At 39.1% G+C, this 17,310-nt stretch overlaps 1 protein-coding gene across 1 annotated transcript; it reads left to right on the top strand.

The window, feature by feature from the left end:
- Nucleotides 1-201: 201 nt before the first annotated feature.
- On the top strand, nt 202-1,170 carry LOC101975686 (olfactory receptor 8S1). Its single transcript, XM_005325105.2, has one exon. It carries the CDS (start codon nt 226-228, stop codon nt 1,168-1,170), a length of 945 nt encoding a protein of 314 aa, XP_005325162.1. The 5' UTR covers nt 202-225.
- Nucleotides 1,171-17,310: the final 16,140 nt, after the last annotated feature.

Raw genomic sequence — 17,310 nt, 5'->3', positions numbered from 1 at the left:
GGGTTATTTAGGCTAGAAGAGTCACGTAGGGAAAGAGCACCAGTGTACTGATGTCACGTTCAGAAGTTGCTGAGGAGGCAGGTGGGTGAGAAAAGAGTTCTGGGATGAAAGGAGAATAGATAGGAAATCTGTGAAGAAGACAAGTTGGGGGAGTGATGAGGTAGAAACTCAGAGGTGGCATGAGGAGGACCACTGCTTCACCTGTTTTTCTTTGTTCCAGAGGAAATGCCCTCTATACTGGCCACAGGAAACCACAGCATCGTCACTGAGTTCATCCTCCTGGGACTGCCTGCTCAGCCACACATCCAGGCGTTGCTCTTTGTGCTGTTCTTGGGGGTTTACCTTCTGACCTTCACGGGGAACCTGTTGATGATACTGGTGATCAGGACGGATTCTCAGCTCCACGCCCCTATGTACTTCTTCCTCAGTCACCTCTCTTTCCTGGATCTTTGCTTAACATCAGTCATTGTGCCCGAAATGTTGGACAATCTTCTGTCCCAGAGGAAATCAATCTCAGTAGAAGGCTGCCTGACTCAGGTTTTTTTTATATTTTCCACTGCTGGGATTGAGGCTTTTCTGCTCTCAGTGATGGCCTATGACCGCTATGCTGCCATCTGCCACCCCCTGCTCTATGGCCAGATGATGACCAGACAGTTGTGTGGGGGTCTGGTATGGGCCTCATGGGGACTGGGCTTTCTGGATGCTCTCATTAACACCCTCATGGCTTGGAATTTGGACTTCTGTGAGGCTCGTGTCATGCCTCACTTCAGCTGTGAGCTGCCCTCTCTGTTTTCTCTGTCCTGCTCTGATGTCTCTGCCAACTTTGCAGTCCTGCTGGGCTCCACCCTCCTGCATGCCCTTGGGACCTTCCTTCTGGTCTTTTTCTCTTACACCGGCATTGTCTCCACTATCCTGAGCATCAGCTCCACTACAGGCAGAAGCAAGGCCTTCTCCACCTGCTCCTCTCATCTCACTACTGTGATTTTGTTCTATGGATCAGGTTCTCTTCGCTATCTCATACCAACCTTAAGTTCTCCGATGGAATTGTTTTTTTCCATCCAGTACAGTGTGGTCACTCCTCTAGTGAATCCCTTTGTCTATAGCCTGAAGAACAAGGAAGTAAAAACAGCTCTGAATAGAATGTTGAAAAAGGTTTGCAATTTTAAATAGCAGAAGTCAGGCAGGGAATGATTGGAAAACAGAGTAAAAACGCATCAAGATGGGTAGATAGCAATCATTAGAGAAACTTTTTTTAAAACTAATATTGGATACAACAAAATATCTTGGAAGGGGACTCTCTGGAATCCTCAAAGAAAGGCCAAGAGACACTTCCTTGCTTTGGCTCATATTTAATGCTCAGAGACAATGGGTCAGATAATTAGTTCAATCTAGAAGACTGGTGACAAACTTCTGGAAGAAGAAACTTTTGTGAAACATTCCCAGAAGGTTTACCTTTGAAAAAGTTATCTACAGCCCAAATTCTCATTTGGATCCATGGTGATTTGAGATTCAGGGGGCAAGCTTTGTTGGTATAGAGTGATTATCTCTGATAATAACATAAACCTGAGAATCAGGGGTTGATAATAGGCTTGGGATGATCTTGAACTGGAGAGGGACTTGTAGAAAAGACATAAGGATATTGGCTGGGGGAGGGAGCACTATTTTAGGGCAAATCCAGACTTACTGACACTTTCCATATTCTGTGCATTTCTCTCCTGGCACCTTCACTTGGAAAGTGACAAAGAGGAGAAAAACTACTTCCTGTGGTGGCCAGCAGATTTCTCAGTCCCTAGAGGCAAAATTATTGAATGAAAGCATAGAAAGGATACTGTCTTGCCTATTCTAGAAACAGATTGGCTGCTTCTCATTTCTCTGCTGTGCTTCCCATTATCTAAGCCCAACCAGAAGCCCTACCTGGGGAATCTGCAAAATGACTTCACTGACATTTAGTCCAAGTAGCACACAGCCAAGTACATGGGACAAGTTGGGGCTGAAAAGCAACAGAAAATTAATTCTTGCACTAGATAATCATGTAAATGTAAACCTCTCTAGGCAAGAAAATGAGACAAAGCTGGATGTGGTAGCACATGCCTGTAATCCTAGATACTTAGGAGGCTGAGGCAGGAGGATTGCAGGTTCTAGGTTACCCTGTTCAGCTTAATGAGACCCTGTCTCAAATTAAAAAAAAAAAATGTAAAAGGGAGACAGGCTCAGTCGTCCACACCTGTAATTCCAACAGCTCAAGAGGCTGAGGCAGGGAGATTTTGCGTTCAAAGCCAGCCTCAGCAAAAGCAAGGCACTAAACAATTCAGTGAGACCCTGTATCTAAATAAAATACAAATAGGGCTGGGGATGTGGCTCAGTGGTTGAGTGTCCCTGAGTTCAATCCCTGGTACAAAAAAAAAGTGTAAAAGGGGACTGGAGTAATATTAGCTCAGTGATAGAGAGCTTGCCCAGTGTGAAAAAGGCCCTAGGTTCAATCCAAGTACCAAGAAAGAAAGAGAAAGAAAGAAGAAAGAAAGAAAGAAAGAAAGAAAGAAAGAAAGAAAGAAAGAAAGAAAGAAAGAAAGAAAGAAAGAAAATAAATGAGATTTAAACAAGTGAAAGATAACAGAATAGAAGGAAAAAATGGGAGGAATAAGAGTGGTATGGTTTGGACTTGGAATGTCCCCCAAATACTCATGCATTGGATGCTTGATCCTAATGCAGCAAAGCCAAGAGGTGGGGCTTTTGGGAAATGATCACATCATGAGGACTCTTACTGAGTCAGTGGATTAATTCATTTGATGGATTAACCATTTGAATGGACTACTTGGAGGGGATGGAAAACTGTAAGCAAGTGGTGCAAGGTTGAAGGAAATAGGTCACTGGGGGCATGCCCTTGGGGACTTTATCTTATCCCTGGCCCTTTTTCTCCTCTCTCTCTCTCTCTCTCTCTCTCTCTCTCTCTCTCTCTCTCTCTCTCTCTCTCTCTCTCTCCCACGAGCTGAGTAGCTTTGCTCCACCACACCCTCGTCCATGATGTTCTGCCCTACCTCAGGCCCAGAACAATGGAGCTGGCCAACCAAAGAATAAAACCTCTAAAACCCTGAGCCAAAATAACCTTCCCTCCTTGAAGGTGTCTGTATCAGGTATTTGGTCACAGAAATGAAAATCTGGCTAACACAGTGGGGAAATTAAAGAAGGAAAATAATTCAATCATGGTCAGAAAAACAAAGAAAAAAGAAACTCTTGGAGACACAGGAATTAGAAACCTAAGTCCGTACATGCAGTAGCACCCTCAATGGCCTGAGGGACTCACTGCACCAACAAACACCCAGAGAAGGATTTTAATGAAGCAAAGAATTCCTCTGAAACTATGTTGAGGCAAAATATCAGGTGGAAGACCCAGAGGTTCTTTCTGCAACTTTGGGATCCCTGGGAATTTCTAAACAGCCTTGAGAAAGAGGCTCACCTTCATGGCCTCCTCAGGTCCATTTTGTACCCTTCCACCATATGGTGTCTCTGCTCCCACCAGGGCATTGCCATCTGTGCATCTCTTCAAGATTTAGGGGATGCTCCAAATTCAACCAAACATATTTTCCTAAAAGAGCTTTAAGTTAAAGTAATTATATCTAATAGTCTAATGAGGCACTCATGGAAAATATGCATTTACCTAATTTCAGAATTTCATTTAAGTGACTAGTTTTAGGTCCTTCCACAGTTTTGCCTAATTGGATGTGTTTTCCAATCTTGTTTACTTTGAGAATCTCAAATTTTTTCAGCTTTCTCTTTTCATTGTGTGTGTGTGTGTGCGCGCGCACGCGCGTGCGTGCGTGCGTGCGTGTGTGTGTGGCGCGCGCTTTGCTGGGAATTAAACCCAGGGCTTCAAAATGTTAGGTACAGGGCTGGGGATGTAGCTCAAGCGGTAGCCTGCTCACCTGGCATGCACAGGGTGCTGGGTTCGATCCTCAGCACCACATAAAAATAAAATAAAGATGTTGTGTCCACCAAAAACTAAACAAAATAAATAAATATTTAAAAATTCTCTCTCTCTCTTTAAAAAAAATGTTAGGTAAATGCTCTGCCACTAAGCTATATCTTGAACTCCCTTTTTCTTTTAATGGCATTATTTTAATTAGCATTTGTCACATGATCAATCTATAATATGTGATTCACCAAAGTTATCCATTTTAAGCATTCTTATTTTTGTTATTTTCTTACATTTTTATACTATGAGGAAATAGGTACAGCCCTAGGTTTCTAATTCCTGTAGCTCCTTGAGTTTCTTTTTTCTTTGTTTTTCTGACCCTGATTGGATTATTTTCCTTATTTAATTTCCCCTATAAATCAAGTTAGCACTCTTGTGACTTTTTCTTCCAATTTCTTACCTTATAAATGAAAACATGTGATAGATACCTAAAAGCAATTTAGGTTACATTGTACTTTGTTTCTCACTTTTTTTTTTCTTTTTGTGTACCGTAAATTGAACTCAGGGGCACTTGACCACTGAGTTACATCCCCAGCCCTATTTTCTATGTTATTTAGAGACAAAGTCCCACTGAGTTGCTTAGCACCTCACTTTTGCTGAGACTGGATTGAACTCATGATCCTCCTGCTTCTGCCTCCCAAGCCCTTTAGCCCCTTTAGATGTTTCTGTACATTACAAAATAGCACATATTTTGCTTGATTACTGAAAGTTTTCAATTGATAGATTCTGAAAATCATTCTCAAAAAAAAAGACTCTACCTCTCAGTGAAAACTACTGCTCATATTTAACTCTATTTTCCTCCAAATTTTGTACTGGGAAGATCTTTGGTAAGCATTCCTATGCATAATTATTATTCTCCAAGTAATATTGTATCCAGCATTTTAGCTTACAATAAATACATACTTTTCCACATTTCAAAACATAATTTTCAAGTTATATTATATTTCATTAAGCACACAGGCCATTGTATATATTAAAACTCATCCATTATTAAATATTTCTAACATTGGCCTATTTTATTAATCATTAATTGTCCCCATGAGCTTTTTCTCCGATGCCTACGTTGTCTCCATAGTCTGAGCATCAGCTCCACCACAGGCAGAAGCAAGACCTTCTCCAACTGATGCTTTCCTCAGTTATCTCTTGCCAACCTCAGGTTCACCTCTGAGGGGCCCCTCTCCACATGTACAATGGAATCACTCTTCTACTGAATGTTTTCATCTTCAGCTTGAAGAACAGGAGATAAGAGCAACTTTGAGAAGAATACACTATCTCAGATAACTCAGAGGATAGCATGAAGGGAAAGTGGGAAAGAACTGCAGCAAGAAATCTAATGATTGACATTAAGAAGTTCCCAATGTCCTATTTTTTCACATGTTGCAATGTCGAGTGCAGGTTCTCGCTTCTTAAAATCTATCAAGAAATGAATTGGGAGCTGTTTGGTTTGCCATAGTTCAAAAATCCTACTCAGAGACAGAGCAATAAGTCAGAAAACCCTCTAAGTTTCATGGATCTGGTTAATGATGGGTCAATTCATACTTTTTAAGATCTTTTAAATACAGATGGATCCTAAAATACTTTGTGTCTTGAATTTTCAATGTAAACTGACTTGTCTGAAAAAAATACATTTTCCATGAATAAAACTGGCTTGGTTTCTAAAAAACAAAAATAAAAACTTGGCCTTCATGGGGTAAAAGAAAAGGATAATGGTAGGGGATAGGGTCTCTGGACATAAGCAGAAATAGAAGATTGTGATAATTTTATGTGTCAATTTGACTGGGTCACAGAGTACTCAGACATGGTTAGATAATTCTGTGTCTATGAAGGTATTTTCAGAGGTAGTTAGCATTTGAGTAAGTGGAATAACTAAAATTATGGTTCTCTGCAATGTGGGGGGGGCCTCATCCAATCAGTCGTGGTCCTGAATAGAAAAATTAAAATTCAGAGGAAGGGAGAGTTCCCTTAGCCTGGTGGCTTGAGTGGGGACACTGATCTTCTCTTACTATCAGACTCCTTATTTCTCGGGCCTGCAAAAGCAGACTGGAACTTACACCTTCAGTTTTCTAGTTTTTAAGCTTTCCAACCTAGATTATAATTTATACCCTGAGTTCTTAGTACATCAGACCCAGACTACAACTGTACCCCTGGCTTTCCTGGGTCTCCAGCTTGCAGACAGCAGATGGCAAAGTTTTTCAGTCTCCATCATCATGTAAGCTCAATTCTCACAATAAGTCTTTTGCATATGTAATCTCCATTTCATTCTGTTTTTCTGGTCAAGAAAAGAAGTTACAATTGGCCAGGCATCCTAGTTCTCTATTACTACCATAATAAATTACCACTCAAGTGATGGTAAACTCCAGGGGACTCAAGTTAGTTCTCTGTCTTGAATCTCACAAGACTGAAATCAAGCTGTTAGCTGGGCTGGGTTCTTATCTCTATGCTCTGGTGATAAACCTGCTTCCAAGCTTATTCAGGATGTTAGAGGAATTCAGTTCCTAGGTCTGAGGACCTTGTTTCTTTGTTGGCTTTCAGATGATGGTCACTCTTCTCTGGAACAGGTTCCCTGAACACCTTCCCTCTCCGAAGAAGCTTATGTTCAAATCTGTCTGAGACATCTTTTGTTACCATCTGGAGAAAACCCTCTACTTTTAAAGGACTCATGTGTGATTAGATTAGGCCCACCTAGAAAATCTTGCATTATAAGCACAATAGTTCCTTAAATAACCTGCTCTACAATTAATTCTTGCTGACTCCCCACTCCATAAGCCCCCATGTCCTGACCCCCCATCCCTCTTCCTCATTTCTGCCCCTGAAATAGCAGTGCACCAGGCCAGCTTTTGCATGCACATTGGTGCCATCCACAGTGAGGTGTGTGGGTTGGGGAGAACACCAATCTGCATCTACTCCTGACGGTAGCTGCACAGGCCAGTCCCACTTCCCCACTTCCTCTTCCCCCTCCCCAGAGGCCCCTGTCCACTGCCAATGGCCCAAGCTGCTCAGACAGTTGCCACTACCAGCACCCACCTGGCAGGATGAGGCTCACCCTGTGGGAGGAAGCACAGGCACAAAGCCATGCCCTGGGGATGCATGCCTGCATGACGACCTGCAAGACACCACATTGTCACTGGCCATCATGTGTCAAAAGAGGTGGATATTCCCCTTCAGCCAGGTCAGGAATGTTTGTCCTGACTTGCTTTAGTTTCTTTTCTGTGGGAGAAATTTGTTGCATGGGACAGAGGAAGAATTGAGACAAATGAAGGCAGCTGGCCAGGGACATTGCCCTAATGCTGCATGAAGATCTCAAATCTGATCCACATTCCTGATAACTCTGACAATGTATTTTGTATTAATTTCATTCCAGTACTCACGTCTTTTTGTTTCTCTCATAGAAGCACCCACCCACCCCCCAGATGATTTTACAATTTGTTCTTTCTGAACTACACTTTTGCCACAGACCCCTTGACTGACCCAAAACATTAATAATAAGGAAACCCAAAGCACTTTCCCTGCATCACCCACTCTCAGCTTGAAGCAGCCAGAGTGGTCATCATCCAGTCAGTGTAGGCAATAAATGATTGGGTCAGAAATATGGAGGCGAATTCAGGAGGAGATAAAATGTTAATCCTCAGGACACTTCCCCCTCCTCCACCAGTTACCAAGGTAACCTACCTCAAGGGTATTGTTCTTCCCTCCAGGAAGTTGTAGGACTTGTTAATGAAGTGCTCCTGGGTGGCTTTGTTCCCACTCTTAGATCACTTTACCTTTAGTCCACATTTTTGTCACTAGACATGTAAGAATGGGTGGGGAGAGGGCATGCTAAATATTGTGTATAATAATTATATCAAATGGGCCTTTGTGCTGACCCCCACATGTTTTCTATTCCAAGAAGCAATTTACCTGAAGCCCTGCCTGGCCTCTGAGGACTACTTATGTCACATTACTTAGCAAACTACCAGTTAACTGCAGGTCAAATGCAGGTCCAAAATAATTTTGATAAGAGGAACCAAGTTTCCCTGAAGGAGAAGTCTTATGATCAGATCCTGGAACTCTGGGAGATTCTCAAAGTAGAGCTCCCCTAGTTTTAAAATTAGACTACCTTCTCTAGGCTCTAATAATACATATTTTCTCCTGTACTCCCCTCATCTGGCAGGAAAAATGCCAAAAAAAATTGTCTCGGTTAATTAGAGTAAAACTACCCTTCATCTGTCCTAGTTCAGGAATCCAAATTTATTTATTTTCTCTAATGGAGATATCACCCAGAGCACTAACAGACTTGCCTCCCACTTCAAATTGAGAAGCATAATGTGGTACTAAAAGAGCTAAAAGTTTACTCTCAAGTTCCCCAAGAGTTGCCCTCTGAGGGAGTTCAGCTGACTCTTAACAATAAATAGGAACAAGGTTAAATTGACCAGCTTGGTCTTAAACATCTCGCAAAAACAGTTATAATCAAAGTACAGCCATATCTGGGCATTTAAGAGAAAAGACAATAGTTCTTTTAATAGAATTAAAGACATACACTTATGTCAGCCCCACAGCCCTGGTGCCTGCCAAATCCTGAGACATCTTTTCCTTTGTGAGGCTCATATTTACCCCTGCCTACCAAAAATTGGACTGATCTCTGCAACTTTGTCTTCCCTACTTCTGAAATTGATGTTTTAACTAACAACCAAAGTTTGTCCTTTCTGATAATGATGCACACCAGACACTAGAGAGCCCTTCAGTTTATTCTCTTACTCATAAGTCTAGAGATATCTGGACTAGAGATATCAAGAGTTACAGGATCAAGAACCTTTCCTTACTCCTTATTAAAAAATCATCAGTACAAGTCATTGAAGATATCCAACAGGTCACCAATTCAGTACTGACTTTACAAAATCAATTGGAATCCCTGGTATCTGTCATCCTGCAGAATCATTGGGGCCCATTTATCTTTACTGCCAAACAATATGGCCTGTGCCTCTCCCTCAAGGAAGAACGTTGCTTCCATATCAATCAATCAGGACTGGTAAGGGATAAAGTTAAACAACTACAGGGCCAATTGGAATAGCAGAGATGAGAACCATAATTCATAAAATGGTGGATTTCCTGGTTTCTCCCTCTTTTAAACCCTCCAATACTCAGTTTTCTTGTAATAACGTTTCCCCCTGCTTTGTTAACTTTATACAGAAGCAATTTCTTGACAAGGTGACCTGTCCGGCCCAGATCACCTCCCAATTACATGCAAAAGCCATTCTCGTCCTTCACTCACAGTGTGACTCTCCTGAGACCCATAAGGAAAGAATCACCCATGATAACACTGAAGTTCCCCCTCCCTCTCCACCCACCTCATTCCACAACCACTAGGGCTGTAGAGGAGCCTAAAATACCTCCTTATTCTCTTCCAGATAACTGACAGAGGATCCCTTACTCTTTCCCTCTCCAGCAGGAAATAGTCAGATGTGATATCACCCCAACTCATTATACCCCTTTCAGAGTCTGGAATGAAAGATGTGGACAATAGGACCCAGGGAGGAAACTTCCCCTACTGTTTCCCTACTTGCCCTTCTGCCCCATCCTAAATTAATCCCACCACCCAAACTCCTCCCATGACTTGGCCCTGCCCACCAAAAGGCCTGCCAAGAGTAATTAACACCCACCATGACCTGGCTCTGCTAAGGCCCTATAAAACCCACAGCCTCGTGGTGGCCCACCTCCATTTTCCCCCAAAGATGTGCCTCTTCAGTGCCAAATAAAGCATCACTGGTCCATGAGGTCTCCCTCCATTTCCTTTTTCTCTTTGTATTCTTTTTAATGTAATTTCAATAAGTAATTTTGAGTATAATTTTTTCAAATTTTAGGATAGGAATTCTATATGTAGAAATGTTCATGAGATCCTTTATCTCCTATGTATATATGATTTCCTTTTATTTGGTGTGCACAAGTATTTAAATTTGGGGTTTAAAGATTTTGAAATTTACCTTTTTTGTTTACAAGTTATTCAACATTTCTAAAACATTGCTCATATTTGGCAAATGCTTTGCAAAGTTTTATAGCAGAGCTTTGCTTGATAGTCATCAGTAGTTAATTATTGAACATCTAAACTACCATAACTTCAGTTTTCTTTTCTTCACAAAGCTTCGCTTTTTATCCAGGTCATCTTGTACATGTGAAGTAACAAATTCTGTGATGCCAATGAATATGTACAAGGTTCCACACAAGAAAAAAAAAGCACTTCTATAACTAATTATGACTTCCTTTCTAAAGATGCAAATTTTACCCAGACATACAGTGGTATTAAAATCATACTCATCATGACAGATTCTTCTATTTGCATGTTCCAGGCTATGGGTTATACAAGCAAGGCTGGGGTAAAAGTCTAGGATCTTTTAAGCCATTGGTGGAAAACAAAAGAGATGCAAAAGATACCTCATTCTGCAAAGGTTTCAAAAGGGGGCCTGATTTTGGATAAGGGTGACAGATGTGAAGGCACATACAAAATAAAAATAAGAGGCTTAATTCTCCCAGTTGAAAAGAAAGGAAGAGAATTCTCCCCACTCCCTCTTCTTGGAGAATTTACTTTAGAAAATTTGTAAGTTTTTTTTTAACTCTGAGTCTTTGAACTGTGTAACTCCTTTAAAAATCTAAACAACCCTCTTGCTAGCTTTAGAACCAAGGCTTTGGGAGCCATCTCTTTGAAATGTAATCAACAAAAGAAGCAAGAGAAAAAAATGTATGACATCTCCAAAACTACCCCTGTCATAAAGATATGGGGTGTTTGTTTTTCCTTTAGATAAAACCAATTAGCAAACAGAGATAGCCATGCCAATTACCAAGTAAATCTAGGATGAACTATATGTGACAAATGGTGCTCTGAAATACTCTTCCTTGAGGTCAGTAACTATTTATTTTGAGAACATGTATAAATGAGTATATCTGGTATCTGTCAAAAAGGGGTAAGATTTCTTTCTTCTTTGCCATCTCTCATCAAATTGCCTGTGATACACATCACATTTGGGACAAATGATTATTCAACAATAAAATTGTTTTCTTTCGCTTCTACCCTTGTGGGGAAGCTCCAGGATGGGAGGAAAATGATAAGTTGATCAACAAATTTAATTGAGTACTAGAAATGACTGTCACCTTGGCTACAGTATTGTCCACAAAAAAAAATATTTTATAATAGCTTCAGCAGAAGGTAACATATGATCACTAAGAAACTTTAAGGGTTTATGACTATCTCTTGTCTTACTGTTGCAGTGCACAAAATCCTAATGAGAGTCAACATATTACAGAATGTTGAAAAGAATACATATTTGAATGAAGTAGCTCACCTGAGCAGATGCATTCAATACAAAGGAGAATGTTGTTACCTTGTTTTGAAAACAGTGTATATACACAAAATAATTTTGTCAAAGGTATTACACCATGCTCCTCTAGGGTACCAAATTTGTTTTTATTCAGTATTTTTAATAAACTTTAATGTACTTTGTATTTTGATACCCATCCCCATATTGGGAATTGAACCCAGGGCTTTGCAAATGCTATGCAAGAAAGCTATCACTGAGCTACATCCCTAGCCCTGTACTTTGATACTTTGTAATATGCTTGTATGCTTATGCGTGTGTGTGTGTGTGTGTGTGTGTGTGTGTGTGTATACCATTGTACCAAATAATACATTTAAATGATATTAAGTTGTAAACTCTAGCTTTTAAAAGACCCTAATTGAAAATACTATATGATATTATTTAGAGGAGGAGGAAGGGGGGAGGAGAGAAAAGGAAATACTGGGGACTGAAATGAAATAAATTACATTCCATGCATGTGTGATTATGTCACAATAAACCCATTAATATGTGTAGATACAATGCACCAATAAAGCAAGCCTCTTTTCCCTCAGTAACACCAACCTGGATCCCACTGGACCCAATATTCTCTCTGACTATTTCAGTCATACTGAGCCAGGCACACTCTGGACCCTATGGCAGGCACTTGCTAGAACAGGCTGGCAATGCTTTTTATAAAGTGTGCTTCAAAATGCCATGGGTCCATTTATGAATGGCTCCCACCTCAATTCTCAGGTCAACAGCTAAGAGATTTGGACCACTTTTCAATCATCAGCTTGCAGAACTGTCTGGGTCTGTTAAAGTCAGCCTCCCTCTCTGTTCCACAGGTTCTCCCATGCCAAATCTATTCGTAGTGCTTTCTTCTCGGTGTTATCCTCTCTGCTAGGAACTGGCTGATGACGCCACATCCATCACCCCTGCCATCATCAGCAAAGTTGGCATGTCTCTAATGCATTATTTCTTGTTCTATGTTCAAAGCTCCTTAATTTCTGTCTCTATGATTATTTTACTGTCCAACGTTGAATTTCAGTGAATTCTCTCAGTCACCCACTTCACTGAGAAGCAATACTCCCACTGCTTGAATCTCAAGCCTGATAACTGGAAAGTACACCTTTCTCTAGTCCACTATCTTCCAATCTATTAAGTTCTGTTGTTTGCTTCTGCTTGAATCTTCTTTTGAGAGACTGACCTGACTTTATTCTTCTTTTTCTAATCCCTTGACATGTAACATTAGGTTGATTATTTGAGGTCTTTATTCTTGCTAGAAACTTTCCTCTCAAGGATGTTTTTCTGCCTCACATAGCTTTTGATATGTTGTGTTTTCATGTTAATTTATGCCAAGATATTTGTAATTTCCTTTGTAATTTCCTTTTTAATTTCTTCTTTGATCTATTGGTTGTTCAGCAGCATGTTGTTTAATTTTCATGTTAGTGAATTTTCCAACATTCCTCTTATCATAGACCTCTTACCATACACCAGATTAACTCAAAGTGGATCAAAGACTTAAATATAAGACCCAAAACTATGAAACCATTAGGAGAAAATATAGGAAAAACACTTTAGTATATTGATCTTAGCAAAGACATTTTGAACATGATCTCAAAAACAAAAATTGAGAAATTGGATAACAACAAACAAAAAAACTTCTGTATAACAAAGGAAACTATCAATAAAGTGAAGAGACAATTTATAGAATTGGAGAAAATATTTGCAAAACTATTCAGCTGACAAGGAATTAAGTTTTAGAATATGTAAGGACTCAAAAAACTCAACAAAAAAATCTGATTGTTTAAATAGGCAAATGACCATAATAGAAATTTCTCAAAAGAGGATATACAAATGGCCAAAAATTCTATGTAAAAAAATGCTCAACAGTACTGATTATTAGGGAAATGAAAATCAAAACCATAATGAGATATTATTTCACCCCAGTAAGAATAATAATTATCAAAAAGACAATGGTGGAAATGTAAATTAGTTTGACAATTACAGAAAACAATATGGAAACTCCCCCCCCCACACCAACATCCCCCCAAAAAAACATCATGTGATCCAGCATTACCCTTATTGGAATTCCAAAGGAAGTAAAATGGTATGTTGAAAAGACATCTGCACTTACATGTTTATTGCAGCACTATTCACAAAGGCCAAGATACAAAAATCAACCTAGGTATCTATCAACAGGTGAATGTAAAAATAAAGTGTCATATATATACACAATGGAATATTATTCAATCATAAAAAAGAATGAAATGTTTTCATTTGCCACAAAATGGATAGAACTGGAGGTTATTATGTTAAGTGAAATAAATCAGACAATGAAGGAGAAGTACTGCATGTTCTCTTACTTATGTGGAAACTAAATATGGTCTACCTGGGCTGGGAGTGTAGCTCAGTGGTAGCCTAGTATGCATGAGTCCTGAGCTCCATTCCTGGTACAGCAAAAAAGAAAAGTCAACCTGAAAGTAGAATAGTGATTACTAAAAATTGGAAAGGGTGTGGGGAAAGGATGCAAAATGGTTGGTTGATCAATGAATTCTATATGCATGTATTTAAATATCACTCTATTAATATGTATAATTATACATGAAAAAATTTTTTAAAAATTATATTTCGATTTTTAAAAAGAAGAAATCTCAGACCCTTCCACTAGGGGCATGAAATAATCCATTTGTCCCATGTATCCACACTGTATACACTACCCACACATTAGTTACTAGCTTACTTGCTTATGAAATCAGGTGTTTGTTATAGTATCACAGTGCTTATATTTAAATAATCCTTGTTTTACTAAATAAGTGCCCCAAAGCACAAGACTAGTGATTCATATATGATAAAGACTAGATATAAATTGCTTATTTTAAGTTGAAAAGGTGAAAGTCCTAGATTTAATAAGTAAAAAAAGAATTATATGCTAAGATTGCTAAGCTCAATGATAGGAATAAATCTTATATTCATGAAATTGAAAATTCTATTCATGAAAAATGAAAAAACTTATTCTAGTTTTTATGTCACTCTTAAGCTGCAAAATTTATAGCCACAGAATATGGTAAGTGCTTAATCATTTTCTTCACTCTATCTCCTCACATAGACATGGTATCATCTCACCTTTTCACAAGAAGGGTGAACATAGTACAGTAAGATACTTTGAGAGACCATTTTCACATAACTTTTACTATAGTATATTATTATAATTGTCCTATTTTATTAATGAGTATTATTTCTATCTTTTATCAAGCCTAAATTATAAGTTTAACTTTATTATAGGTATCATAGGGAAAAACACAGTTCAGCACTATGAGTGGTTTCAGACATCCACTAGGAGACTTGGAACACATCCCCTACAGACAAGTCGAGACTATTATACTTCCCCAGACCAACCATGCTGAGATTGACCCCAGCTTTTACTCTAAAAGCTATTGGGAAGATGAGAGAGAACTCATCACATGGCATTTTCCTAGGGGAAAGCTTCTGAATGATCTCTCTATTAGTATGAATTGGGCTATGCTATTGGATCTGCAAGTCTGAATTTTACAAAGCAAGCTGGCAGATTGAAAACTCTGGAAGGTTTCTACACTGCAGTCTTGAGGAAACTCATTCTTCTTTGGTAAACCTCAATCTTTTCTCAAAGGACTTTTAACTGATTATATGAGTCCCACTCACATGTGAAGAATAATCTACATTACTCATTGTTTATTGGTTTAAAGGTTAACCAAAGCTATAAAATAGCTGCATAGAAACAGGTGGACTGGTATTTGACTAAAAAGAGTATTGTATTCTTGCCAAATTAACAAATAAAATAAATCAGCATCATCAGAAAAGATGAGCTAATATTATCCACCAAGGGCCAGTGGGCCCAATTCTATGGACTGTTGATGGTTTAAGAGATTCAAGGTTTTCACATACTTCTGTCAAAATATCCCCAACCCAAATCTCAAAGTCTACCAGTTTTCCTATTAGGACCCTGAATTTTGCATAAGAGATTGGCTGAGTATGATTTCAGCCTTGGTAATTCAGCCACTCTCGCAATCATATACTGAGCTTGATTTTAAGCAGTCTACCTACGGACCCAAGTAGAAAAGACCATCAACAATGCCCTAAAGTCTCCTGGTTCTCACATCATGCCCAAGGTTGCCAGTGAGTTAGCCCGAATCTGTCATCTCATTTCTTTAGCATACCAGTTATATTTCAAAACAATAGGCCAACTGCACACTTCCTATACTTGTCATTGTGCCCTTATCTCCCTCTTGCTAAAGAGATTGCATATGCCCACATATTCCCTTCTACCTATTTTCATTCCAAATTCAGAACACACAAGGGTTATATGGTTATGATGCTGATGACCATGAAGGTTATAATAGCAACAGAAAGACCTCAGAAAAAGAGTTCAAGATAGTATCTGGAATTGGGCCAGTGTGCATTGAGGTGATAAGGATGAGAACATATGGAATGGTGCCAATGGCATCAGTTATGCTAAAAGAATACATGTGAGAACAATTAGTGTATAAGAATTCCAGAGATGATCAAGTTCAAAATTAGAAGTTAACAAATTATATGACAAAGAAGGTGGATAAATGTAGTGATATGGTAAAGAAAGTATAATTTCCCTCTATCAACAGTCAAAGATAATTTGAATATGTAGGAAAGAATAACTAAATCTATACAAGAAAGCAATGGCCAAACATAAATCATGTTAAATATAGCATGGCTTTTAGAAGTTGGTGGGTGGGATTAAAGAAAATAGTAATTTAAACTTAATTCTTAGAATATTTTCCCACAAGCCACACAAATCTAATGCTATTAACAGATCAAACCATACTACCACTCCTCAGTGTATTCCATTGCTCTTGATTTTCAATTTTCAAATTAATCCATAAACACAAAACAAATCATTGAAGTTACAAATATTACAAATATTGAGGGTAAATATTAAAATCCTGAATGATGTAAAATAATGAGAAAGCAGAAAAGAAATGACATAGGAAGGAAAAGAAGAAAAAAAGAGAATACAGGAAATGATTTAATCATAGTTCACAGTAGGGATTTTGAAAGGTAGCCTGTCTAAAAGTGAGAACCAGAAATAGAGATGCACCACATATTACCTCATGATCACTAGCACCATGTCTGCTCTTCTAAAAATTTCCTCAAATATGAGGGCTGGGAGCCTGAACACTCCTTCTCCCAGGTCCTTTCCAAGTGTCTCTCAGTTCAGATTCTGCAATTAGAAGCAGCCACATGAGGCCAAGTAGAAACTGATATCATCGTTTCCCTCAGATATTGGTGGGTAAATGTCTGGTATTTTTGAAGAAAGTAAAGTTTAGTTCTTAGATTCTCTGGACAAGATTAATAGAGTAACTAATTTAGCCTGGCAGATCATAGCTAGATTCCTATCTGGACTGTGTTTTTTGGGAACAGGCCCTGTCATGTGAACTCTCTGCTCCCTCCTTCCTGATGGTGACCTCCCTGCTTGTGAAGTCTGCCTTCACGTTGGGCAGAGAGCAAGAACTGTGCCTTGCCTCATGCCTCAATGCAGAGACCCAGGGGGAGCGTCTTAGAAAAGGTATTTTACAGGATACTAAACATTCTTCTCTTCCCTGAGATTTGAAGAGAACCCAAATTGGCTAAGTAAATTAAATGAATATGTAAATATGGGGGTCAACAAGAAAGTACTCTTTTTTCAAAAACAAGTTCAGGTTCTAGAAAACAAATAGGCTTATAATAATGTTGGCATCTCTTCCAATAACCCTTAGTAAACAAACTCTTAAATTTTGGTCAGAATAGAGTCCTCTAACTCAATAATCACCTTCAGCTACACTTTAGAATATGCTGGAAGATCATTAAAACAAGTCAATCCTTTATTCCAGGATGCATTAATGCAAAACTAGAAGGCCAACTGAAGCCCCAGCCTCTAGCATGGGCGCAAGACCTCAGGCTCTTAGAATTCTTGCCCTTGTGGCCTTCCAAAAGTCTTCCCGACAGCGTAGCATCTGAAAAGTCCAAGTAAAGACGGTTGGGTTG

The sequence above is a fragment of the Ictidomys tridecemlineatus genome, chromosome 6 (assembly GCF_052094955.1).
Source record: "Ictidomys tridecemlineatus isolate mIctTri1 chromosome 6, mIctTri1.hap1, whole genome shotgun sequence".
In the NCBI taxonomy this organism is placed as follows: domain Eukaryota; kingdom Metazoa; phylum Chordata; class Mammalia; order Rodentia; family Sciuridae; genus Ictidomys; species Ictidomys tridecemlineatus.
This window is presented reverse-complemented; position numbering and strand designations above follow the sequence as displayed.

Bases quoted from the DNA above. Each gene is read 5' to 3' on its own strand.
- LOC101975686 (XM_005325105.2), top strand. From the start codon at position 226: ATGCCCTCTATACTGGCCACAGGAAACCACAGCATCGTCACTGAGTTC.